Here is a 25,078-nt window from a genome sequence, read left to right as displayed (position 1 = left end):
TTTCCAAACTTTCGTTAAAAGTATCCAAAATTTCGACGATATTTTGTAGAGTTTTACACAAAAAAACACTTGGTAAGTTGGTCTACATACATATATCGACATCAGTCAAATTTTTGAAATTTCGAACCTCAAGCGTGTTCAATACTCTTTAAGGAACACGGTTTCTTAGAGAAGATTCAAAACGGTCTCTTTTTATTATTCCCTCTCTTTATAACTGTCATTTTTGTCTGTGTTTTCAAAAATTGCCAAAGAAGAAAATAGGGGTTGTTCAGTGTTGTGTTGTGATGGGTGTGTTGGAGCAGGTGGTGAGTGACTCTGAATGCACAAGTAGTAGTGATCAAGACTTGATGACTCTTGCTCAGTCAGCAAGAAGGTCGTCGTCCACTGCCACTCCCGAAACCAACAAGGTTCTCTTTCATGCCCTCTTTTTTTTTTTTTTTTTTTTTTTTTTCTATAAAAACTAGCATATTCATGATGTATTGAAACCGTGTAGTTTCCAAATTCAAATTGGAATACTCCACTTACTGTTTGTTTTGGAGAAACTTGATAGCATAACAACTTTTCGTTATTGATCCCCTATGCTAACAAGCTTGGGTGATATGCTACATGAAAGGTCGAGCTTGTGGTGTCATAAGATATCGTGTTTGGCTAGGGATATGATGTGAAATACTTTGTCCTCAATGAGACTTCTACCAAAGAAATCTGGAGATTCCTCGAAAACAAGTATTTGAATAAGACATCAATTAAAAGTCGTGTCTTTATGTAGTAGTTGTATGATATGAGAAAGAAGGTGTTATATTATCCTTTGACATACTTTTTCAAATTTCCATACACCAGAAAATAATCACCACATAAAGTCTCGCTTGAGAATTTGAACAAACTTTTGATAATCACAAGAAATAACCAAGAACCAATAGACGAATTAAGAAACTCACTGGTGAATTTTTTTAGATACTTTAAATCTTCAAGAATATCAACTAATAGCCCTAGGTAACCTAAGCTATGGTACCAATTTATTACACAAACGGATGTGGAAGCGTGCAAATACACAAAGTAGATTGTATATGGTGATGAAATCGACAAAAGAAATACCATACAAATTACTTACCAATGCATGGCAAACAACCAATAGATGTGTAAACAAGATTCACGTGTCTTGGCATTAGCCTAATCCACCAAGTAAAATAGGAGAATTTTACTAATCCAGAGATTAACAAATTGGATAAAATAGCCTATCCATCCACATGCAGCCATGTAAAACCAACTGGCAAACAGACAAACATTACCTAGCTTAATTGGTAAGAGTGCTTTAAACTTTAAAGATTGCACAACTGAAAACATGACGGAAAGTTTGGTCTAGCTTTGGGGCACTTGAGAAAACACCGAACAGTAGAATATGCTTTGCTTTCTCCTTTGCACTACTACATAAAAGCTAGTAGACCACGTTTTTTAACATTGACCTATTGGGATAGAGCACGTTTTTCAATCCAATTTGAGAGCGTGTTCTAGCATGGTGTGATCTATTACAAAGGCAAAAGACCACGATTTTATGACTGAAAAATCATGCTCTATTAAGAGTTGAATGGTGAGTAGATGATATCCACAAAACATTAGAGTTGAATTCATTTTCTAGATGATATTTTACTTACATACTTATTTTCACTTTAAAATAAGTATGTACTTCTAAGATCGGGCCTGTATATATATATCCGTTTACCATATTTTTTATACCATATAAATAAATTACTAGCTTTCCTTTCCTTGTTAAAAAACTGAATGAAACATGCTAAAAGCCTAAAATGATTCTAAACATCATCCAAATTGGAACACAGGAAATAAATTTTTTTAATAATAAACAAGAAAAATGCAGAGTTATCGACTGACAAGTGAAAGTAAAGCAAAAGTACATAACCATAGCCATGAGCTGTAACTGAGTTTACAAACTAGGGAACAATGCCATCTGCGTCAATTCAAAGCTCCAACAACTTCCTCCATGAGTGCAGAATTTTGAATTCGGTTAAGAGTTAGACCATCCTCCATGAGCACAAAATTCAAAGCTCCAGCAACTTCCTGCAAGACGCATTCAATCGTATTTAGGTATACTAAGAAGGTAACTAAAGTCAACTACAAGTACACAATGACAATGCTACTTTTTTTAAGCCTGCAATTCATCACTCTATCCTATTTTTGTTTACAACAACTCAACTCATTCACATTGTTGACAGACAAGAATGGATGGATTAAATAGAAAAAACATCCAAGTTGTCAATTCTAAAGTAATAAAGACATGATAAAACTTACATATAGACATGCAAACCATGACCAATTCTTTAGGCCAAGCAATATGAGATCCGACTGATTCTTTTATTATAGACATCTCACTCTATCCTATTTTTGTTTACAACAACTCAACTCATTCACATTGTTGACAGACAAGAATGGATGGATTAAATAGAAAAAACATCCAAGTTGTCACACGCTATCACCAAACAAGAAACTAAAGTAATAAAGACATGATAAAAACTTACATATAGACATGCAAACCATGACCAATTCTTTAGGCCAAGCAATATGAGATCCGACTGATTCTTTTATTATAGACATCTCCCCCTCCACAGGTACCGGAAGAAATGCTTCTGGGTCAATGGCATATTCTACTCCTCATTCACATCAACTTTTTCATAGACGGTACCACGAGCAACGATCCTACTTTTGTTTCCCACTGCCAGTAAACACTCTTTGCCCTGTAGCAAATAAAGACAAGTGGCTGAACACAATTATATAAAAAGCATGAATAAAAAGAATCCCAAAATAAAGAAGATCCAAAAAATGGCAGAACCTCAAGAAGGCAATTGGCTGTTATTAGCCAAAAGACCCTTATGATCACAGTAAAAGTTTGCTTTCTAAGTGCTTTTAACTTTTCACATTAACCTGATAGCTAAGTAGGCGCGTCAAGGATTTGGTTCAGAGACTCATACCCTCAGGCATCAGCACTTAAACAATTGCTTAGTGGTAGTATCTTGGAATTGCTGAACTGGCCTTGATACTTGAACAGGTGGTTTCTGTTCGGATTGAGACATCTACAAGGTGTGCAACTGTACCAAACTTTTTCCTTCCCTCTTCCAGCAAAGTTATTGCCAATTTATTAGCTTCTTGTCTCATAATAATTTTGCAATTTTTTTCGTGCTTTAAAAGAGAACAAGCATCGCTCAATCCCGATAAAGTCAAGTCATGTGCTGAAAAGGCAGAGAAATTTAAAGCAAACTTGGAGCCTGAGTTCCCTAGTTTTGTTAAAGCTATGCTCAGGTCACATGTTTCTGGTGGATATTGGCTGGTACACACAATCTTGTAGCCATTCTTCGGGTTTTACTTGAAAAGGATGGAATTATGGGACAACTTGTAGGCTTTTTTCTTCTTGTTTTATTGGCAGGGACTTCCAGAAGAATTCTGCAGTTTACACCTTCCAAAACATGATGTAGTGATGACCATTATTGATGAGAATCAGGAAGAATATGAAACTAAATTTAAATTTCATCCTGGAAAGTCTGCACTGAGTGGTGGATGGAAAGCGTTCTCTGTTTCTCACAAATTGGTCATGGGAGATCATTTGGTTTTCCAGTTAGTCAAGGATATCACTTTTCAGGTAATCATTAATTAAGGTCATGGTCCTGACTCTATTCCTATCATATCTGATCTAGATATGGCCATTTTTCATAGGGTAATTTATAAAGGTAGTACTAGTTTTATGGACGATCAAGTCATATAAATGGTGAAAATTTCCACCAAAGATTTCTGGTACACAACAGGGAATTGTGGTCAATGGAGGAACTAAGATTAAGAATAACCGCCTTTCATCCTCTCAACTATCACACTTTTATGATCAATGTCATTTAGTAGCCTAAAAAATTAAGTCGTTGATCTCTTCAAAAAGGCCTGTCATGTATGCTTTGACAGAAGGATAGTTATGGTTGAACTAAATTATTACTGAATATTTGTATTAGTTGGGTCGTTAAGTGTCATGAGGGCTTGTGTTAGCTCAACTTAATAGTTATTTTCCTTACGGCTGTATACTTTTGCAACAAAAGCTACCTGATTTTTGTAGGTGTACATCATAAGGGCTTATAGGGTTGGTGCGGCCAATTTCACTGCTGGTTCTCATCAAAAATATACTAGCAGATGTAAGTTGCTTCACATTTCTTTCTGATCTTCTATTAAGTAAATGGGATAACACAATTATTACGATACAGAGCAATAGTGTTTTGATATATATATATATATATATAGACACAAGTGCAGGTAAAAGAATTAAGACTTGTGGAAAAACAGAAAGAGAACAAGGAAAGACTGTTACTTCGTCCATTCATCAGCCCTCGACAGTTGAAAAGTCTGGAAGTGAGAGTAAAAAGGTTTATTCAGAAGTTCCAATTCTTGAAGGTATTAGGCCTTTAAAAAACAAGTTTGAGTTCAAGGATGTGAAAAATCTAGAGAGCTTCACCATTGTAGTTAATGGTGTGATCATAGACTCTGAGTTCTCTAAGGATGCAAGGAGAAAGTACTATGAACTTTGCTGCAGTCAGAATGCATTCCTTCATGACAATCTTCTAGAAAGCATCAGTATGAAGTTGGCTGCAGGAGCAATTACTGAAATTGTAGACGTTGCTGATGCTATAAAAGCGAGCAAGCTTAGTAACTTTCGAGATGACTTTGCAGCATGGATTAGGAGTCTGGAAGTGCTTGAGCAGCTTGGCATGAGTGTGGGCTTTCTACGTGCTCGACTACAGCTACTTTTGAAGGCCACCTTTGAATCTGAAGAGGTAGCAGACTTAAAGCACTATAACGAAGCAATGGTTGAGCGTGCTCGTGTGAAAGCTAAAATTTCTGAGTTAGAAGCTGAGTCTAAAAGGTTGGACACTGAGATTGAACCTCTGGAAAAGAAGGCTAGAATGCATGAGCTAAAGTTCCAGGAAGAGGCTAATTCTCCTTGGTGAATTTCTTTCTGTTGCAGTGTTAGATATATATATGTCGGTCTCACAAAAAGTCCAAGCATAAGTTATGTATCTTTTGCAGCCAGTGAAATGTACAAGTGAAACTGTGAAACGAGTTTTTGTTTTTTGTAAACTTATACGGTGGTTACACCAGGCGTGCAACTTTCTTTGATGTTATAGAACAAAGAAAGTTTGTTTAGATTATTAAAGCCTTGACATAAGTATAATTGGGTCATTGCAAGAAAGCATGTACCTAAAATGGAAAAACCATTTTTTAAAATTAGTTACCTCAGATTATTTTTGCAATTGACTTTGAAGAATTGTTGAAGCGTCACTGACTTCACTGCGTCATGATAAAGTTAAGTTATGCGCCAAAGAGCGGGCGAAAATGGTTCAGGAGAACACCTCCAATTCCCCTAGCTTTGTGAGAGCTATGGCCCATTCACGTGTTAGTGAAGGATATTTTCTCTCCACTAATTCGATTTTATTGTTAAAGATAGACCTCCATATTGGAATATTAGGCACTCTTTTCGATTTAATATTTAGTTGATCTGCATGTTGACAGGGACTTCCAGAAGAATTCAGCAAATTACACCTTCCAGAACCCGATTTTATGATAACTTTGGTTGATCAAAATCAGGAAGAATTTAGCTGAATATAGTTGTCGTCTCGGACACTATGCAATACTTAGTGGTGGATGGAGAGAGTTTTGTGATGCTCACAAATTGTTCAAGAGGGATCATTTGGTTTTCCAGCTAGTCAAGGATGTTACTTCGACTGCTTTGTATATCATATATCCCCGATAGTTAACGACATGACCCTGAATGTTCATCATTTCGTGGTCAATCTAACGCAGTTATGACTTATGACGAGCCTTTTGTTGCCATAATCAATAATGGCCGGTTTTGCTAGTTTTAATTGAGAAAACCATCTCATTGTCTATACAGTGAACATTTCCGCTATTGATTTTGGTATGCAACAATAAATTCTGATCAGGAGGAAGAAGTCATAGGTTTGAATCGTGGCCTAACAGATATGAAGTGTAGGAGAAAATATCGGCAGCTGTTGTTCTGTTTGTTTTTTACTTGTAATGTATAAATCTAGCAGTTTCCTCATACTTGAAGGGTTCAAGTATTGCATTTTTTAGTACCATTTCGGAGTTTAGTTTTGAATCAAGTGTGCATACTTGGCCTAGTGGGGCTTAGACAACTCCTGTGTTAGTTTAGCTTTATTAGTTACTACTAGTTTTCGAATCCGTCCTACGAACGGGTGTCGTTATATTAAATTATTTTAAAAAATATTAACAACTATGCAGAGCTATGAGATAGAAAAATTATATTAATCACTCATTCAAATTTCTTGTGTCACTCCTTATAAAAAGAAAGCATCAAAACTTGATAAAACTCATCTACTTATTTTTGTTGTTAGGTTTAATAATAGAAGTTTGATTGAAATTTTGTAAGAATACCCAATGTGACGAAGATGATATTAAAGTTACTTGAATAGCAAGACATTTCCAATTATAATAAAATGACTATAATAAATACTACTTAAAATACAAAACTATACTTGTCGAGACATTACATTCTCTCTATATATAGTATAACTATGTTTCGGGATTAGTTCAATGCATTTGCATCAAGCTTCCGATTTTACATTAATTATTATTTGAAGTTAGTTCAATGTAGTTGCATCTAGTTTCCAATTTCCCATTAATTATTCTTTGAGGTTAATTATGATTTTTCGTTAATTATTCATTCAGATTAATTCAGTGCAGATGCATATAGTTTTCAATGTTTCGTTAATTACTCTTTGAGATTAGTTCATTGCATTTGCATCCAGGTTCTAATTTCCCGTTAATTATTCTTTGACATTAGTTCAATACATCTACATCCAGTTTCTGATTTCCCGTTAATTATTTTTCGAGATTAGTTCGCATCTAGCTTCCAATTTCCGATTATTTATGCTTTGAGGGTAGTTCGATGCAGTTACATCTGGTTTACGATTTCCAGTTAACTATTCTCTGAGGTTATTTCAATGCATTTGAATTTAGTTTCCGATTTTCTGCTAAATATTCATTAAGGAGATTGCATCCAATTTCTGATTTTCCGGCCTATTAGTTAATTTATGATTTTAGTTTAATGTAGTTGCATCCAGTTTCCAATTTCCTGTTAATTATTGTTTGAGGTTAGTTCAATGTAGTTGCATCCAATTTCTGATTTTCCGTTAATTGTTCTTTGAGGTTAGTTCAATGTATTTGTAGTAAGTTTTCGATTTCATATTAATTATTTTTTGAGGTTTGTTCAATGCAATTGTATCAAATTTATGATTTCTCGTTAATTATTCATTGAGGTTAGTTCAGTGAAGTTGCATCCATTTTTCGATGTTTTGTTAATTAGTCTTTAGATTAGTTCATTGCATTTGCATCCAGTTTTCGATTTCTCATTAATAACTCTTTGAGGTTAGTTCAATATATCTGCATCTAGTTTATGATTTCTGATTATTTATGCTTTGAGGTTAGTTCAATGCAATTTCATCTATTTTCTGATTCTTCTAACTATTCTTTGAGCTTATTTCAATGCGTTTGCACCTAGTTTCAGATTTCCCGCCAATTATTCTATGAGGTTAGTTCAATAAAGTTACATTCGGTTTTTGATTTCTTGTTAATTATTGTTTTAGGTTAGTTCAATGCATTTGCATCCAGTTTCCAATTATCCGTTAATTATTATTTGAGGTTTGTTTGATGCATTTTTGCATACCGTTTCCGATTTCCCGTTAAATATTTTTCAAAGATTGCATCCAATTTCTAATTCCCGTTAGTTATTCTCTAACGTTAGTTTAATGCAGTTGCAGCAGTTTCCGATTTCTAGTTAATTACTTTTTGAGTTTAGTTTATCATATATGCATAAAGTTTCTGATTTCCGGTTAATTACTCTTTGAGCTCAGTTAAATGTATTTGAATCCAGTTTTCGATTTCATTTTAATTATCTAATGTGGTGTGTAATACCAACTTTCTACTAATTCATCTGTAGTGTCCTTAATTGCAAACATGACATAAAAATAAATTATGCTTGATTTACTATATGGGATCATCAAAGATTATCCAATTCCCGATTTCCTGTTAATTATTCTTTAAATTATACCTGACTCATTATGTAGGATCTTCAAAGATTATCTATGAACGGGTCCTATCATATTAATTATTATGAAAAATATATACAACTATATATGCAAAACTATTATATACAAATATTGTATTGATCACTCATCCAAATTTCTTATAACATGAAAACCCCACGTACTCTCTATTAAAAAAAAATAACTCACCATTGATAAAATCCTTCAACTTCATTTTGTTATTTAATAATAGAAGTTTGATTGAAGTTTTGTGAGATTGTATAATAAGACGAAGTTCATATTGAAGCTACTTGAATAGCAAGGTGTTACCAATCATAAGAAAAAAGATAAGATAAACACCGTTTTAAATACAAAACTATATTTATCGAGACATTCCCACAACATATAACACTACTATATTTTGATATTAGTTCAATGCATTTGCATCAAGTTTATGATTTTCTGTTATTTATTTGTTGAGGTTAGTTCAATGCTGTTGCATCCAGTTTATGATTTCTTGTTAATTATTCTTTGCAGTTAGTTTAATGCATTTGCATCCAATTTCCAATTTCCTGTTAATTGTTCTTCAAGGTTAGTTCAATGCATTTGCATCCAATTTCTAATTTCCCATTAATCATTCTTTGAGATTAGTTTATTACATTTGCATCCAATTTTTGATTTCTCATTTATTATTCGATGAGATTGCATTTGCATCTAGTTTCCGATTTCCGATTAATTATTGTTTGAGGTTAGTTCAATGAATTTCATCCAGTTTCCGATTTTCCGTTAATTATTTCTTGAGGTTAGTTCAATGTTTTGCATCCAATTTATTTTTTGAAATTAGTTCAGTGTAGTTGCATCTAGTTTCTGATTTACTGTTAATTATTTTTTAAGATTAGTTTCACGCATTTGCATCCTATTTCCAATTTATAGTTAATTTTTTTTAGGTTAGTTCAATACAGTTGCATCCAGTTTCCGATTCTCTTTTAATTTAATCTCTGAGGGTTAGTTCAATGCATTTGCATCCAGTTTCCGATTTCCAAACAATTATTTTTTTATGTTAGTTCGATGTATTTGCATCCAAATTTTGATTTCCCGTTAATTATTATTTGAGGTTAGTTTAATACAGTTGTATCCATATTCCGATTGTCCATTAATTACTTTTTAAGATTAGTTTAATGCTTGCATGTGCATCCAATTTTTTATTTCCTGTTAAATATTATTTGAGATTAGTTCGATACATTTGCATCTAGTTTTCTGTCTCTCGTTAATTGTTCTTTGACATTAGTTTCATGCAATATTATATATATTTTATAATATTTGTCATTATTTGTTTGTTGTTATTTTTTTTATTTTCTATTATATATTTTGTGATGTTATTTTTTGTATAATTTAATTTTCCACATGTAATTTATTTTGGTTTGGTATATAATTTATTTAAGCCCAACGTCCACTTTAACAAAATCAATAGTTATATCATTTATTTAAGTCAACGTCCGCTTTAATTGAATCTCGTTATTTCTCTAAAATTGGAAATTATAAAATTCCAAAATTTAATTGGAATATGTCGTAATTATTGTGGGCGGAATTGTAGTTTTTGAAATCCTTAACTATGACTAAATGTCTAAATCTCACAGTAGATGGCACATCAAATTGATCCGACTTTATTTGTTAGGCTCATATATATAGTGCATACAATACAATTTTATTTGTTTTGGGTGCACACCCGTACTGTTACTTACTTTATGATTAGTTTAATTATTTTTTTCCTTTTTTCTCATTCACATGTGTGGTTAACAAATGCATAAAGTAAATGTTCAAGCAACTCCATTTATTTTTTACTTTGTTCTTTCATAGTTTCATTGTCATTTTCTAGAAAGAAATTTTATTATGTTAAACTTCATATGAGATTAGTGTGAAAACTATTCTTTGTGGCTTAAGAGTTTTAAGAAAATTGTTTTTGGCTAAAACTATTGTTTTTAGCAATTTAGTTTTTTGTCTTTTTTTTTCCCGTAATTAGCTATATTGTTTAGGAAAATTTGAAAACTCTGTGAAACTCTAGATAGGATTGGTTCTTTATTTATATCCTACTTGTTCGTAATTAGTAATAGAGTTTAGAAAAAAAAATTGGAGTCTATGTAAGTGTTCCAAAAAAATAGATTGGTGAGAGTATAACTATAATATATATCTAAGGATTTTGATTTTTTTTTTAATCATAATTAGCAACTATACAAAAATATGTATAACTCTAGATGGGATTGGTTATTTATTTATATCCTACTTTTTCGTAATTAGTAAATAGTAATATAGTCTAGAAAAAACTGGAGTCTAGGTGAATGTTCCAAAAAATAGATTGGTGAGAGATATAGCTATAATATATATCTAAGGATTTGGAATTCCTTTTTTTTTTCCTAATTAGTATTAGAGTTTACAAAAAATTGGAGACTCTGTGAAGCCTTGAAAAATAGAGCCAAGAGGATATAGCTATAATATATATCTAAGAATATATAGGATTTGGAATTCCTTTTTTTTCCTAATTAGTATTAGCGTTTACAAAAAATTGGAGACTCTGTGAAGCCTTAAAAAAATAGAGCCAAGAGGGTATAACTATAATATATATCTAAGGATTTCATTATTGAGAGGAATTTTCCAAAATTTCGTCTAAAATTTCCACATTTCAAGCATTTGACACGAAAACTGCATCATTTACTGAAATTCTGATAAAAAAAATAAAAATCTTTTCATTTTCCCTCTAAATAAAGAACAAGTTCATTTTGAGGACGAAGAAGAAAGCATGACGACAAGTAGTAGTGATACTAATGAAGATTCTGTCAACAAGGTTCTTTATGTGTTTCTCTATTAATTAACTTGCATAAACTGTATTAATTAGTATATAAATATGAGTATTAGTATACTAAAAAGTTGCACCAGATAACTTCAGAGCATGAGATATGAGTCTGGGAATGCTTGAGCAGCTTGGTATGAATGTAAGCTTTTTACGTGCTCAACTACAGAAACTTTGGCGAGTGAGGGTCGCTTTTGAATTTGGAGAGGGAACAGACTCAGAGTGCTATAGTGAATTCAGAAGAAAGGTAACCTATGTGGAGGAGATTGCAACTGTGAAAGCTAAACTTACATGCATGTAATTATATGTAGAAAGCTGTATATCGATTTTCATGAATAGAGCACGACCTGCGCTAAGATAAAGCTTGTATAGAGCGTGACCTGCGCCTCAAGCCTTCGGGATGTCCAGTAGCTACAGCGCGACCCGCGCCCCGTGTTTCTCAAGCCACCGATTGTTTGTTTCTATTTTTTGTAACCTCTATAAAAATAATTGTAATCACTTTAGAATTCAATCAAGTAAATAATAAACTGAATTGAATCTCTGAATCTACATGGTATCGGAGCCAAACCATTGAAATCCGCTGCATTGAATCCTTGAATCGCGAACCCATTATTGAATCCTTGAATCTTAAACCCCTCTCAAATCAGTTTTTTTTTTTTTTTTTTTTTCTTCAAAAACCTAAATCGTTTTTTTTTTCTGCAATGGCTGAATCTGACAACAATTCTTCAAGCATCATTCATCACCACTACACCCCACAAGACAACTTAGCGTTCCCAAAAGTTGTTCCATTATATGAGTCTAACTATACCATCTGGGCTCCTCTCATGCGGATGCGGATTGGAGCAAGGGAAAAGCTTGGTTATTTGACTGGCGCAAAGGTTGAACCGCTTATGAATTCGTCCGAATATGAAGTTTGGGCAACAGATAATGAAAAGGTAAAAAGCTGGCTTATTGATTCTATGGAGATTTCTCTTATGAACCGTTATATTCGTCTTCCTACTGCAAAAGATATTTGGGAGGCTGTGGAGAAGACCTTCTATGATGACTCTGATGAAACTCAAATTTTTTAATTGAATACGAAGTGCTTTGAAGCGAAGCAGAATGGGAGACTTATTCCTTCCTATTACAACGAATTGGAGGCTATGTTCCAGGAGATTGATCAAAGGGTGACCTCCCAAAATAACAGTGTTGAAGCTGTAGTCCATGAAACGTCCACGATGTCCAAAATGCGTGTTCATATGTTTTTACGTGGACTAGATCAGGAGTATGATCAGGTGCATGGAGAGATCCTTCGGAAAGAACCTAAATTTTCCTTGGAACAAAGCTATGCTTACATTCGTAAGGTACAATCTGAGAAACAGACTATGGGGCGCTCTGTATCAACTGAATCATCTGTCTTGGCTGTTCATAGCAAGACAACTCCTCCAGGTTTTTCTAGTCCTCTACGTCATCCTAAAGGTAAATCAAATCCTTGGGTAGATAAAAAGTGTGATGTTTGCGGAGATTTGGGTCATAGCAAGGAGAGATGTTATGAAGTGATTGGTTATCCTGATTGGTGGGACTTCTCGAAGAGGCCATGAAAGAATTTAAGAAAGGCCGCCATTGCTAATGTTGTGAATGGAGACAATGCTTTGGCTAGTGTCGCGCAATCAGGTATGAATGGTAAGGTTATTTCGAATAGTACATGGATAATTGATTCAGGTGCATCTGACCATATGACAAATGACCCTAACCTTGTGAAAAGTCTTAGAACTTCACCTCAGACCGATGTTTCTACTGCTGATGGTACTCCAACTCCGGTTAGCAAAGAAGGGTCTATTGAGTTATCTAAAACCCTCACTCTTGAATCTGTCTTAGTTGTTCCATCCCTTGCCTAAAACCTATTGTCTGTTTGTCAAATTATCCTCGCACTTGCATGTACTGTGACATTCTATCCATCTTTCTGTGTTTTTCAGGACATTCTGACTCGACAGATTCTTGGTTATGGTGTTAGAAATGGGAAACTGTACTACCTGGATTTGACATAAACTGGCGAGAAACAAAAGAATTTTCTGGGGCAAGCTAATTAGGTCAATAGGGTCAAGAATGCAAAAGAAGTTGTGTGGTTATGACATCGTAGGTTAGGTCATCTATCTTTTAGTTATTTGAAGAGGTTGCAACCTCAGTTATTTTCAGTTGTTAGTGAGTCTGAGTTTCATTGTGACATTTGTGAACTGGTTAAGAGCCACCGTATTTCATATTCACCAAGTATTAATAGATGTTCTGTTCCTTTTATGAAAATTCATTATGATGTTTGGGGTCCTGCCAAAGTTTCTTCATGTTTTGGAGCTAGATATTATGTGACTTTTATTGATGATTGCACTCGCATGACGTGGGTGTCGTTACTGAAAAACAAAAGTAATGTATATAGGATGTTTACTGATTTTTACAAAATGGTGGCGACGCAGTATCAACAATCTATCAGGGTCTTTCAGTCTGATAATGGTGGAGAATTTGTGAATGGCCTCATGTCTAAATTTTGCCGGTTAATTAGAATTCTTCATCAAACCTCCAATTCTGGTACCCCCCAACAAAATGGTTTAGCCGAACGGAAGAACAGGCAGTTGTTGGAGGTTGTTCGTGCTTCCTTGTTTGGCATGAATGTACCTCGATCCTATTGGGGTGAAGCAGTGAAATTAGCAGTCTATGTTATCAACCGTACTCCCTCACGGGTAATTGAGTTCCAGAATTCTTATAAAAAACTCCATACACTTTTGTCCATCCCATCTATGCCTAACTTGGAGCCTCGGGTGTTTGGATGTACAACTTATGTTCATATCCCACAACCATAACGAAGTAAACTTGATCCTCGTGCGAAGAAGTGTATTTTTGTGGGTTATGCAGAGTTTCAGAAAGGGTATAGGTGTTATGATCCGATTACTGCCAAGATGTATATATCTCTTGATGTCTCATTCCATGAATCAGACCCGTATTACTCAGAGAGAGTTTCCCAATCTTCCCTTCAGGGGGAGAGTGGCGGTGAAGGGAATCCTGATGTCTTTGGAGAATTGGAACACTTGGAGGAACGATTTGAAGTTCCTGAAGCAGAAATTGATCTTGTAACAGTAGAGACAGAAGCACATGATCCAGATGTATCTGAAACTGTAGTACACGATATTTTCCCTTCTACATCAATAACTGAAGATCTCGATCAGAGTGCTCTGCCTCAGGTACCTCCTATAACCTTTAATGAGTCTGTTGGGGTAGAAAATCTTGAACCTAGACAATCACAAAGAGCTAGTAAGGGAGTTCCTAAGAAACAATATGAACCAGACATCAAAGCCAATGCTAAATACCCTATAGCTAACTCTATGTCTAACCACAGCCTTTCTGAAATCCATGCACTTGTCATAAATCAATTGTCTATTGTATCTATTCCTAGTAATGTGCAGGATGCTTTGAAAGATTCAAAATGGAAAAAAGCAATGAATGAAAAATCGGATGCCCTTCAAAAGAATATAACATGGGAGGTAGTTGATATGCCTGTTGGAATGAAGACTGTTGGATGTCGTTGGGTGTTTACCGTGAAGTTTAATGCAGATGGAACTATTGATATATATAAGGCGAGATTGGTTGCCAAGGGATACACACAGCGTTATAGAATTGATTATGAGGAGACTTTCACACCTGTAGCGAAAATCAATACAGTCCGGATTTTAATTTCACTTGCAGCAAATAGAGATTGGCCCTTACACCAGCTTGATGTGAATAATGCATTCCTGAATGGGAACTTGGAGGATGAAGTATACATGGATATGCCTCCAGGTGTGAAGTACCATCCCAAAGATGTTGGGAAGGTGTGTAAACTAAAAAAGGCTTTGTATGGCCTAAAACAGTCTCCAAGAGCTTGGTTTGGAAGACTTACACAGTCAATGAAAGTTTTTGGGTACAAACAGAGCAATTCTTACCATACCTTGTTTATCAAACACAAGGATGGTAAGATTACAGCTCTAATTGTATATGTTGATGACATGATCATTACCGGAGATGATCCGAATGAAATAAATGAATTGCAGAAGTATTTGTCGAAGGAATTTGAAATGAAGGATCTAGGACAACTGAAATATTTTCTGGGTATTGAAGTTGCAAGGTCTAAAAAGGGGATTTCACTCTCACAGAGGAAGTATGTCCTTGATTTGCTTGCTGAAACCGGGATGTTGGATTGCAAACCGATGGAGACACCCATTGAGATGAATCACGGACTCGTCATTCATTCTGACCAAGTTCCTACTGATAAAAGCATGTATTAGTGTCTTGTAGGAAGGTTAATCTATCTCTCTCATACTAGACCTGATATTGTTTATGTTGTGAGTGTGGTTAGTCAATTTATGCATTGTCCTAGTGAAGAACATATGGATGCAGTCTTTCGTATCCTGAAGTATTTGAAAAAAGCACCTGGCAAAGGTTTACTATTTGGAAAGTATGATGCATTGGATATTGTTGGATACACAGATGCAGATTGGGTTGGTGATAAAACTGATAGACGGTCTACATCAGGATATTTCACTTTTTTCGGTGGAAATCTTGTAACTTGGCGTAGTAAGAAGCAGAAAGTTGTTGCTAGATCGAGTGTAGAAGCTGAATTTCGAGGTATGGCACAGGGAGTATGTGAATTGTTATGGATCCGTACTGTCTTGATGGAATTGGGCTTCGAGCTTCAAAAGCCTATGGATTTACATTGTGATAATAAAGCCGCCATTCAAATTGCACATAATCTAGTTCAACATGATAGGACAAAGCATGTGGAGGTTGATCGTCATTTTATTAAAGAAAATCTTGACAAGAAGGTTATTTGTTTTCTGTTTGTAACCTTTGAGGAGCAATTAGCTGATGTTCTTACCAAAGGTGTATCCCACAAGGTGTTTGACAGCTCAGTTAACAAGTTGGGCATGATTGACATCTATGCACCAACTTGAGAGGGAGTGTAGAAAGCTGTATATTGATAAAGCTTGTATAGAACGCGACCTGCGCTCAGATAAAGCTTGTATAGAGCGCGACCTGTGCCTCAGGCCTTCGGGATGTCCAGTAGCTAGAGTGCAACCCGCCGCCTCGATACAAGATAAAAGAGATGGCGCCCTCGGTTTCTCAAGTCACCGATTGTTTTGTTTCTATTTTTTGTAACCTCTATAAAAACAATTGTAATCACTTTAGAATTCAATCAAGTAAATAATAAACTGAATTGAATCTCTGAATCTACATTATATGGTCGATCCACTCTTTACTTTTTTATTTTTTTGGAGGTACAAGCTGGTGCCGTTTTAGTATCATTTAGAGAGACCCTTGGCCCAATATTGTCCCTTACTTATAGGATCCACTCTTGCGTTTCACAGTTTGTGGCATGTTGAATAGCACTTGTATTTCATTTCAATGATGGGAATTCATATGAAGAACGAGTTTAGTCCTATACCATTATCACTACCTTAATTGAACATTATTTAGTATCATCTAGAATGACTCTTTGCTCATAGGGGTCTATTGGAATACTAGGCGTGGTGTTGCTTTAGATATTAGTGTAAGTAAGTAGAATATGAAAACTCAAAATAGAACTAGACAGCTGGCCATTCCCTTACACAATTCTTGTCGTGAAGGAGAATATTCAGGTGTTAGCTAAGAGACAAAATCATTTGGTCGTTATTATTTTTTGTCATTATTCCAACCTCTGTACCTCGTTGTACTTTGGTTTCATGACTTTGATCTCACCGTTGGATGACATTACTTTTCACTTTTGTAAAAATCAACGGCACAAAATGCTTACAAATGGTTACTCATCTCTCTCTCCCACCCTCTTCTCTGTGAAGGTTTAGAAGAAAAGGGGTTGTGTTAAAAGTTGATAAGAGAACCATGAAAGACTGCAAGGAGGAAAACAAGGGGAATGCTGCTGGTGAAGAAAAGATGAGTATAGTTCAGCATTTTCAGCCAAGAAGAAGTCCCAGAATTCATCCAACACCTCTTTCTATGGTTTTATCTTTAACTCCTTTCTCTTATGTAACTTAGCATAATGAGATGAATAATCATTGTAGTAGTAGTGCTGCTTGCTTGAAACATAATGGTTGAATCTTCTTATGTATAATAATCACTTTGACCTGCAACTTACGTAAATATTGAGCATCTTTTTCATGTATATGTGGTTGAGACTTCATTTTCCTTTATGAACTAAAGAGAGACGAGTGAACAAGTAACCAAATTTAAGCTACATGTAATCACTTTTGAATGTTGAATTGAGAAAGAAATGAAAGGCGTTCCTGTTTGTTGCAATATAGATGTCTGAATTAAGTAGATAAAATTATTGTTCGACTTGGCTTGAATAACGTGTTTTTCGAAGAGAATAGCTGCTTATGATTTCAGTGATACCAAATGTGGCCTACGAAGCATGCACATGATGCGACGGTTAGCTTTGAAGGTTATTTGTTTGAGTGGATTATTTGTTCTCCATTGCTCCCTTTCTCTTCTCCCTGTGTGTATTGTCTAAAATATCTGTATTTTGTCAAACCAAGCTAGGGTGTGCCAAATTAGCTGTCGGGTCACATGTATAGTTTCCATAATTGATTTTTGTTATGCATTATAGTGATGGTGGTGCAAGATGACTATGTGGTTTAATTACTTGTTTGCAATTAGAATTAAGCTTCTGAGGATTAACTCTTATGGATTGTAGTGTCAATGACTCCAAGCTTTTACTTCTGAGCTGCACGGCTCAGCATTACCACTTTAAAATTATCGCTCTAGTCATAATAAAGGTTTGAATGACTGATCGAACCGTGTACTTGAACAGGTGGTTCTTAATCCATCTGAGACACCTGCAAGGTATATCAAATTCCTTTTTCCTGTTTCAACAAAGTCTATGTTGGCCTTCTTTTTTATTGCTTGCATTGTCTCATAATTCTTTTCTATTTCTTTTGAAGCTTTGAACATAAGCAAGTATTCGCCATTCGTGATATAGCTAAGATATGTGGTATGAAAAGCGCAGAAAAAGTTCAAGCAAACCTTGACCCTCGGTTCCCTAGCTTTGTAAAAGCTTTGACCTCAGTTACATGCGGCTGCGTGGTAAAAGCATTCTTCTTAACGCTCTTCGGGTGACAGATAATTAGCAATATAAATAGGGGAACTTATTTCTATTTCTTTTGCTCACAGAGAATTCCAGCAGAATTCTGCAGTTTACACCTTCCAAAACATGATTTTGCGTTGACGCTGGTTGATGAGAATCGGGCAGAATATTTAACAACATATCTTCACCGAAGGAAGGTACTCAGTCGTGGATGGAGAAGCTTCTCTACTGCTCACAAACTGGTTAAGGGAGATATACTGGTTTTCCATTTAGTCAAAGATGCCACATTTCAGGTGATGTTTTTAAGACTGCTTTGTGATAAACTTACCAATGAATGATAGCTATAAACTGTTATGGTTCGTGGTTATGTAACCGAATATGCGTAGTTGTAAGGAGTAGTAATTAAGGACAAAGGCCGTTCATCATTCAAATTGTGAAATTTTTGTGGCAAATATGTCCAGTACAAGACATCACACTGTTCTCAGACAAGGGAGTAATATGAGGAACCGCCACTGCTCACTTTTTCTATTGATGGAAATTACTGCCTACGCAATTGAAGTGTCCATCTCTTTAACAAACCTCTGTTATATATATTTGTTATAATTTGATCAAGGGACTTAAATGTTAGGATTTGAATCTTTGTTTTTTATGCTTATACTAAATCATTTTTGCCTGTTATAATTGCTATAATTTGGTGAAGGAAATTCAGTGTTAGATTTTCAATCTTTGTTTTTAGTACCTGTACCTAATCATTTTTCATTGTTTATCTCTGCAGCTATACATCATAAGGGCTTATAGTGGACTTAGCGCAATTGGTGGTGTTGTAGGCCATCATGGTCTGGATTCTCATCCAAATCAGACTAGCATGTGTATGTTGCTTGGCAAATCATTGTTATGTTCCATGCTTCATTGTAAGTGGACAAGGGAATGATTATAGTGCCATTGTTAATTAATGACAATAATGCAGGTAAGGACATCAAGGCTAAGGAAGAAACATGCAAAAGAGGCAGAAAGAGATTAAAGACTGCCTTACGAGCGGTTCGTCAGCCCCCAACAGTCGAGAAGTCAAGAAGTGACAATGAAGAGTTTGGTTTAGTAGTTCTTAAACGTGTCAGGCTTTCAGAAAAAACTCTCGAGTTCAAAGACATGAAAGATCTAGATAGCTTCACCATTGCAGTGAACGGTTTGAACATAGATTCCAAGTTCTCTAAGAACGATCGAGAAAAGTACTATGAGCTCTGTCGCAGTCAAGACACTTTCCTTCACGACAATCTTCGAGAAGGCATCAATATCAAGTTAGCAGCAGGAGCAATTTCTGAAACTGTAGATATTGCTGATGCTATAAAAGCCAGCAAGCTTAGTTCCCCTCAAGAGGACTTTGCAGCATGGGAGAAGAGTTTGGGAGTGCTTGAGAAGCTTGGCATGAATGTGTACTTTTTACGTGCAAGACTACAACAACTTTTCAGAGTTGCCTTTGAATCTGAAGTGGCAGCAGACTCAATGTGCTATAGAATAGCGATAGGTGAGCGAGCTCGTGTTGAGGAGGAGATCAGAACTGTGGAAGATAAACTTTCTGAATTGAAGACGACCTCCAAAAGGTTAGATGCTGAAATAGAAATTCTGGAAAAGAGGGCTAGATTTCATGAACTTAAGTACCAGACAGAGGTTGATTCTCCTTGGTGAGTTTTTGCAGATGTCAGTTGAGCTCCTTGGTGAATTTTCATTCGTATTGGAGTGTTAGAAAAACTTGAAACACAGGACAGAATAGAAGGGAAAATACTAAATAGCAGCTCTTTTTTTGTGAAGTGGAGTATGATAGCCTGATAGGGGCATATAAAGTAGGACTACAACTTTTCACCATACCAGGATAACTTAAGTTGTTGCTTAATATGAAAATTACAGTGCTCCAAAATATGTTTAGATAGAACTTTAATATTCATTATGAAAGAAAATGCTCAGTTCTCCATTGATTAAAGCAAACTTTATATTATCTAAATTGATGTTTCTGTCTCACTACAGTCTAACTTCCCTCTACTCCTTGTTAATTGCTCGTTTTGTACATCACAAACTTGTCGTTGATGATCTTTAAGAGTCGGTCAGAGTAGGATCACCTTCCCAATCAATATAGATGTGAGTTTTGAAAGTGAAAGAGCTTGACATGGCTATTCTATATGGATCACGACAGGAAACATTTAGAAGAAATTCCCTGAATGACTTGCCTATTATATGATTCTATTGCTTGTCTCAGACCATGACCAGTCAACTGCAGTAAGCGCACACGAACTACGTGTATATTATTTACAAAAAGCATAAAAAAATCAAGTTGTCCTTCTAAATAAGTATTGGGGGTGTTTTGATTTAATTATTTATTTAGGGGTATTTAAGAGGCCAGATTAATTATAGAAGAAACTACTAATAGAGATATGGAATCACTCCATAATAATATGATAACCGTATTACCACTACCCCAGTCTACCATTCCATTGGTCATAGAGGGTTGGGACTATTCACGAAATTGTCTCTTTGTCTTATTTTCTTCTATCTAGTCTCTTGTTCTCCTCATGAACTTAGTATCTGCAATAACTCATATTGGATGATGCTAATCCATGAGCCAGATCTTGTTATTCAATTATTCTTTATATAATTTTTTCTTCTTTTTCATATATAATTTTTTTTAGTTTATGCAATCATCATTCTTTTAATCTCCTCTCAATTTAATCTCTTCTTAAAAGTGCATAATGCTAATCCATGAGCCAAAACAATTCCTAATCGTCTAATCCAAGCATTGTCTCGTGTTCTAGTTGCAATTTAAAATGCATAGTTAGTTTTCTTGTATCAGTAAATCCCGATTCTCGACCGATGTTGATCTTTAGATATTGTATCTATATAAAATGTGTACTATATTGTAATTTGTAATTGCATTTTACTAACTTTCAATTTTATTTTGACATTTTAAAGTGCGTATTGTGTGGTGGTATGTTTCTACCTTCCAAATATTTTGCTTTTATTAATTTTTGTTCTACACTATAGCTTTATTTCATTTTTGTATTAAATTTGCAACAGTGACTAGGATAACTAATATTTTTAAACATATTTTTTCATTTGTGGTGCAGTTCAATGGGATAATCGGGCTCTATCAATGGTTTTGAATTGTATGGATACACTTGCAGATTCTATGAAAAACGTTTTACTGAATGCAAACATTTTAAAATGCAGATGCACCGTACCACGTTATAAACTTATACATTTTAAAATGCATACACACTACGCATTTTAAAATGCAGATACAAAATGCATTTGATTATTTATTTTGTTGGTTCGATTAACTACTATTAAATACAACAGGTTGGTTTAGGGTTTAATATTTATAAATTTAGGATATAGGGGTTAGGGTTTAGTGTCTTAAGATTTAGGGTTTAGGCTTAGGGTCTAGTTTATAGGGGTTAGGGTTTAGTGTCTTAAGATTTAGGATTTAGGCTTAGGGTCTAGTTTATAAAGATTTTGGATTTAGTGTTTGTTTCGAACTAAAAATTCTAGATATTGGGTGATTGTTAAAGATATATTAATATACACAGATGATGGCCTTTTACCTGGGCCCAAATTTAATTGGATATCAACTTTAACGGCCCAAATAGAACCACAACCATTTCTCTCAAATCCATCTAGAGCAATGGTAAAAATCTGAAATTACAAAAGAGGGAGAGAATTGAATAATATATTTTTGTAATAAAGATACATGATGATAGCAAAATGTAGTGACGTGTACCTACCTACATGGAAATTTTTTTTGTAAAACTACGCATATTGTTGTTTGGCGAATTAAGTTGGGGATATAAAGATTATAAGATCTTGACAATCAAAGAAAGAGAGATGAATTAAGAGATTGACTGAATAGAGATTAGTACATTTTTTTTCCAATTTTCCGCAACCATCAATATATTTATTCAATCCACAATTTTTTTTTAATCAGCCCAATCATGATTTCTAGAGAAGTCACTTACCCTTTTTCGTTAATAATAAAAAAGCTTGTTACATACTCAAATACAATTTGATCTAGGGCAATGCTAACACTACAAAAATTGAGAGAGAGAGAATTTTGTTAGGTGAAAGTGATAAGTTACATGATGATATTTTACTTTGGTGAAACTTTTGCTATAAATAACTCTTTCAATTTGGCAAGATATTGTAATGTGTACCTAGACAAAAAAAAATGTATCAGTTAGAAAAAAATTTACAGTCTAGTTTCTTAGATTAGGTAATACTTTTGAAACTATGCGATTTCCATTCGTATGGACAACCAAATCAAACATTAATATCAACACTTAACAAGCTTTTTCATTTCTAGTAACAATTAAAAATAAAGATTTAACAACAAAAATTATGTATAGTTTCTTAGCAAGGCAGAAGTATATATATGTTTTGAAAAGTTTGAACATAACCATATATGTTGAACTTGTAGCAAGTGAGCACTACAAGAGATGGGACCTTTTGCGACCATATTATTACCGACGCTTTCAAACTGTTGTTGATATACAACATCTGCGACGAATTTAAGGGTAGCAAATAAATTTTGGTAGTGTACATTGTGGGGCACTAATTACTACGCTTTTAACAGTTGGTAAAGATATTCCATGTTTTATTTTCTAAAGAAAATAGTTTATATTTTGTTAAAGTTCAATAGCTACATTTTTAAGCGTCGATAATGATAATATTTATCAGCAACCCTATAAAGGGTAGCAACAGCTATAACATCGGCTACGCTTTCTATTACATCGGCCACGCTTCCGTATACGTCGCTGGTCTTCTTTAGGGTAAGTGCGCACTGATAAATGTTGTCGCTTTTTTTTTCCCCCCATTTTAGTTATTTGGCCAAAATTTTCACTAAATGCGCCAAAATTTTCACATATTTCGCGGGCTTATGTTTTAAGGAAAGTTGAAAAATAAATCAACACAAAACCAAAACTTCATCGGTTTATGCGGCGCCGCCCGATACAAAAACCAAAAGCAAAAAAAAAAAGGTTGCAACTCGCGATTTCCTGTCTGTCTCACACCACCAGTAAGTCTCTCTCTCTCTCTCGCTCTATATATATCTCTCCTCTTTCTCTCTCTCCAATTGAGAATATTTATTCTCATTTTCCTGTTGGCAGGTATCCAAATTTCCATATTGTTGCTCGGGTATCTCACAATTTCTTAAGTTTTTATCTCGGAATTCCTATTGGCGGTATTTTAATTATTTGATTATGACTTAAATTGTTACTAATTTTGGGTTTTGTTATAGTCTGGGGTTTGGTATAGTGCAAATTATGCTTCGTGTGTTTTCAGTTTTGGGGTTTGGGGTGTTTAAATTTTTTATTTTTTTTTGTTCTCTTAGTGTTGGTTATATGATCTATGAAGGGTAGTGAAAATTTAGACCTTTCTAATGTGAATTGTTTGCTTCATTTTGCTATAATGTGGGGTTTGTTTTAATGGAGTTTGTTTAGATGGGGTTTGGTTAATTTTGGGTTTTTTTTTTTAATACTCTAAAAATCAAAACTTTCAAGTTTATACTTCAATTGCTCTCTTTGTCTACTAAATACTACTTTGTTTAGATACTTTAGGTAGAAAAGTTAAGGCTTTGTTGCAACTGAAAAATGCGCTGAAACAGTTCTTTAGTGGAAAAGCTAAGGTATTTTTGGGGTTTTTGTTCTAATCACGCTAGAATTTATTTTTTGGGTTTAAAAAAATCCAGAGTAAAAAGTTGCTTTTTGTGGAGGATAAATCCAGATAATTGAAAAAAACCACACGCTCACTCGCGATCTCAATACATAGAGATAAAGAATTGATTTTTATAAGATGGGTGGAAGTACAATAGATGATGATTGGGAGTTGACTGCTCCATCTAGTGATGTACGTACTTTGGTTTTAGTAGGACGTACTGGTAATGGGAAAAGTGCTACAGGAATAGCATTATTGGAAGGAAGTCTTTTAAGTCACGGGCGGTTCATCCGGTGTTACAAGTACTTGTGAATTGCAGAGGTCTGTTTTAAGAGATGGTCAAATATTGAATGTTATTGATACTCCAGGTCTCTTTGATTTTTCTGTGGGATCTGACATTGTGGGCAAAGAGATTGTGAATTGTATTCGTTTGGCTAAGGATGGGATCCATGCGCTCTTTCTTTGGCCGTTTTTTCTGTTAGGACTCGTTTTCACTAGAAGAAGAAGCCGCAATTCAAACTCTGAAAAACTTTTTTGGAGAGAAAATTGTGGATTACATGATTGTTGTTTTTACTGGTGGTGATGAACTTGAGGATAATGACGAGACCCTGGAAGATTATCTGGGTCGTGAGTGCCCTAAACCTTTACAGGAAATTCTTAAGTTGTGCAAAAATCGTGTTGTGCTTTTCGATAACAAGGCCGGGGATGAAAGTAAGAAGGATGAACAAATCAAAGAACTGCTATCCCTTGTAAACAAGGTCATAGCTGAAAATGGTGGGAAGCCGATACTGGATGAGTTCTTTGATAAACTAAAGAATGGAGTCGTGAAGGCTGCTACGATCAACGAGCAGGTTGAGTCTTTAGCGGGTTACTCTAAACAGGAAATTTCGGAGTTAAAGGAGCATATGTACGAGTCATATAAAGATCAGCTGAAACACATAACTGACATGGTTGAGCTCAAGCTTAAGGAAACCACACAAAGGCTTGAACAACAATTGGCAGAAGAGCAGGCTGCACATTTGAAGGCAGAAAAGTTTGCACTAGCAGCACAAATGAAATCTAATGATGAAATCCGTGCACTTAGAGAGAGTTTGGAGAGCTAAAAAGAGACCGAGATCTTGCGCAAGCAAGCCGTAAGCGGAGGATGTGCTATATTGTGATTTATTTATATTTGTCACGCCCAATACATTTTAGTGGGGGAAAACCTTTGGAGTGATTACTTGATTTGCTCGGTCAAGTATCCTATGCCACAAAGTGTTTTGCAAGTTTGACCTCTATACTTAATATTTTCACAAATGATTTTATGTATGGACCAAGTCGGTCCTTTTTAAATAAAAAATATATATATATATAAAA

General features: G+C 34.9%; 2 protein-coding genes, 1 long non-coding RNA gene and 1 pseudogene across 4 annotated transcripts; 3 read left to right on the top strand and 1 right to left on the bottom strand.

Moving 5' to 3' along the window:
* Positions 1 to 141: 141 nt before the first annotated feature.
* On the top strand, positions 142 to 5,286 carry LOC147492274 (B3 domain-containing protein Os01g0234100-like). The gene is made up of 6 exons (XM_086565035.1): positions 142 to 407; positions 3,056 to 3,087; positions 3,196 to 3,334; positions 3,431 to 3,643; positions 4,103 to 4,178; positions 4,285 to 5,286. Exons 1-6 carry the CDS (start codon positions 285 to 287, stop codon positions 4,986 to 4,988), a joined length of 1,287 nt encoding a protein of 428 aa, XP_086421161.1. The 5' UTR covers positions 142 to 284; the 3' UTR covers positions 4,989 to 5,286.
* Positions 1,489 to 3,087, bottom strand: LOC147492275 (uncharacterized). Its single transcript, XR_015198061.1, has 2 exons — positions 2,302 to 3,087; positions 1,489 to 2,070 (listed from the first exon to the last, which is right to left on the bottom strand). It is a non-coding gene; the product is annotated as an uncharacterized LOC147492275 (long non-coding RNA).
* An 11,370-nt stretch (positions 5,287 to 16,656) lies between the features above and the next one.
* LOC147492273 (B3 domain-containing protein Os01g0234100-like) lies at positions 16,657 to 20,018 on the top strand. 2 transcript variants are annotated; one of them, XM_086566501.1, is made up of 6 exons: positions 16,657 to 16,944; positions 17,756 to 17,787; positions 17,886 to 18,027; positions 18,115 to 18,321; positions 18,804 to 18,897; positions 18,996 to 20,018. In XM_086566501.1, the coding sequence occupies exons 1-6, from the start codon at positions 16,828 to 16,830 to the stop codon at positions 19,709 to 19,711; spliced, it is 1,308 nt and encodes a 435-aa protein (XP_086422627.1). In that variant the 5' UTR covers positions 16,657 to 16,827; the 3' UTR covers positions 19,712 to 20,018. The 2 variants fall into 2 exon arrangements, with proteins under 2 accessions (XP_086422627.1, XP_086422628.1); XM_086566502.1 differs by lacking the exon at positions 16,657 to 16,944 and adding an exon at positions 17,160 to 17,386.
* A 3,786-nt stretch (positions 20,019 to 23,804) lies between these two features.
* Positions 23,805 to 25,061, top strand: LOC147492272 (immune-associated nucleotide-binding protein 9 pseudogene; annotated as a pseudogene).
* The last annotated feature ends 17 nt before the right edge of the window (positions 25,062 to 25,078 follow it).

Source organism: Coptis chinensis, chromosome 6, assembly GCF_015680905.1.
Source record: "Coptis chinensis isolate HL-2020 chromosome 6, ASM1568090v1, whole genome shotgun sequence".
Lineage (NCBI taxonomy): Eukaryota > Viridiplantae > Streptophyta > Magnoliopsida > Ranunculales > Ranunculaceae > Coptis > Coptis chinensis.
This window is presented reverse-complemented; position numbering and strand designations above follow the sequence as displayed.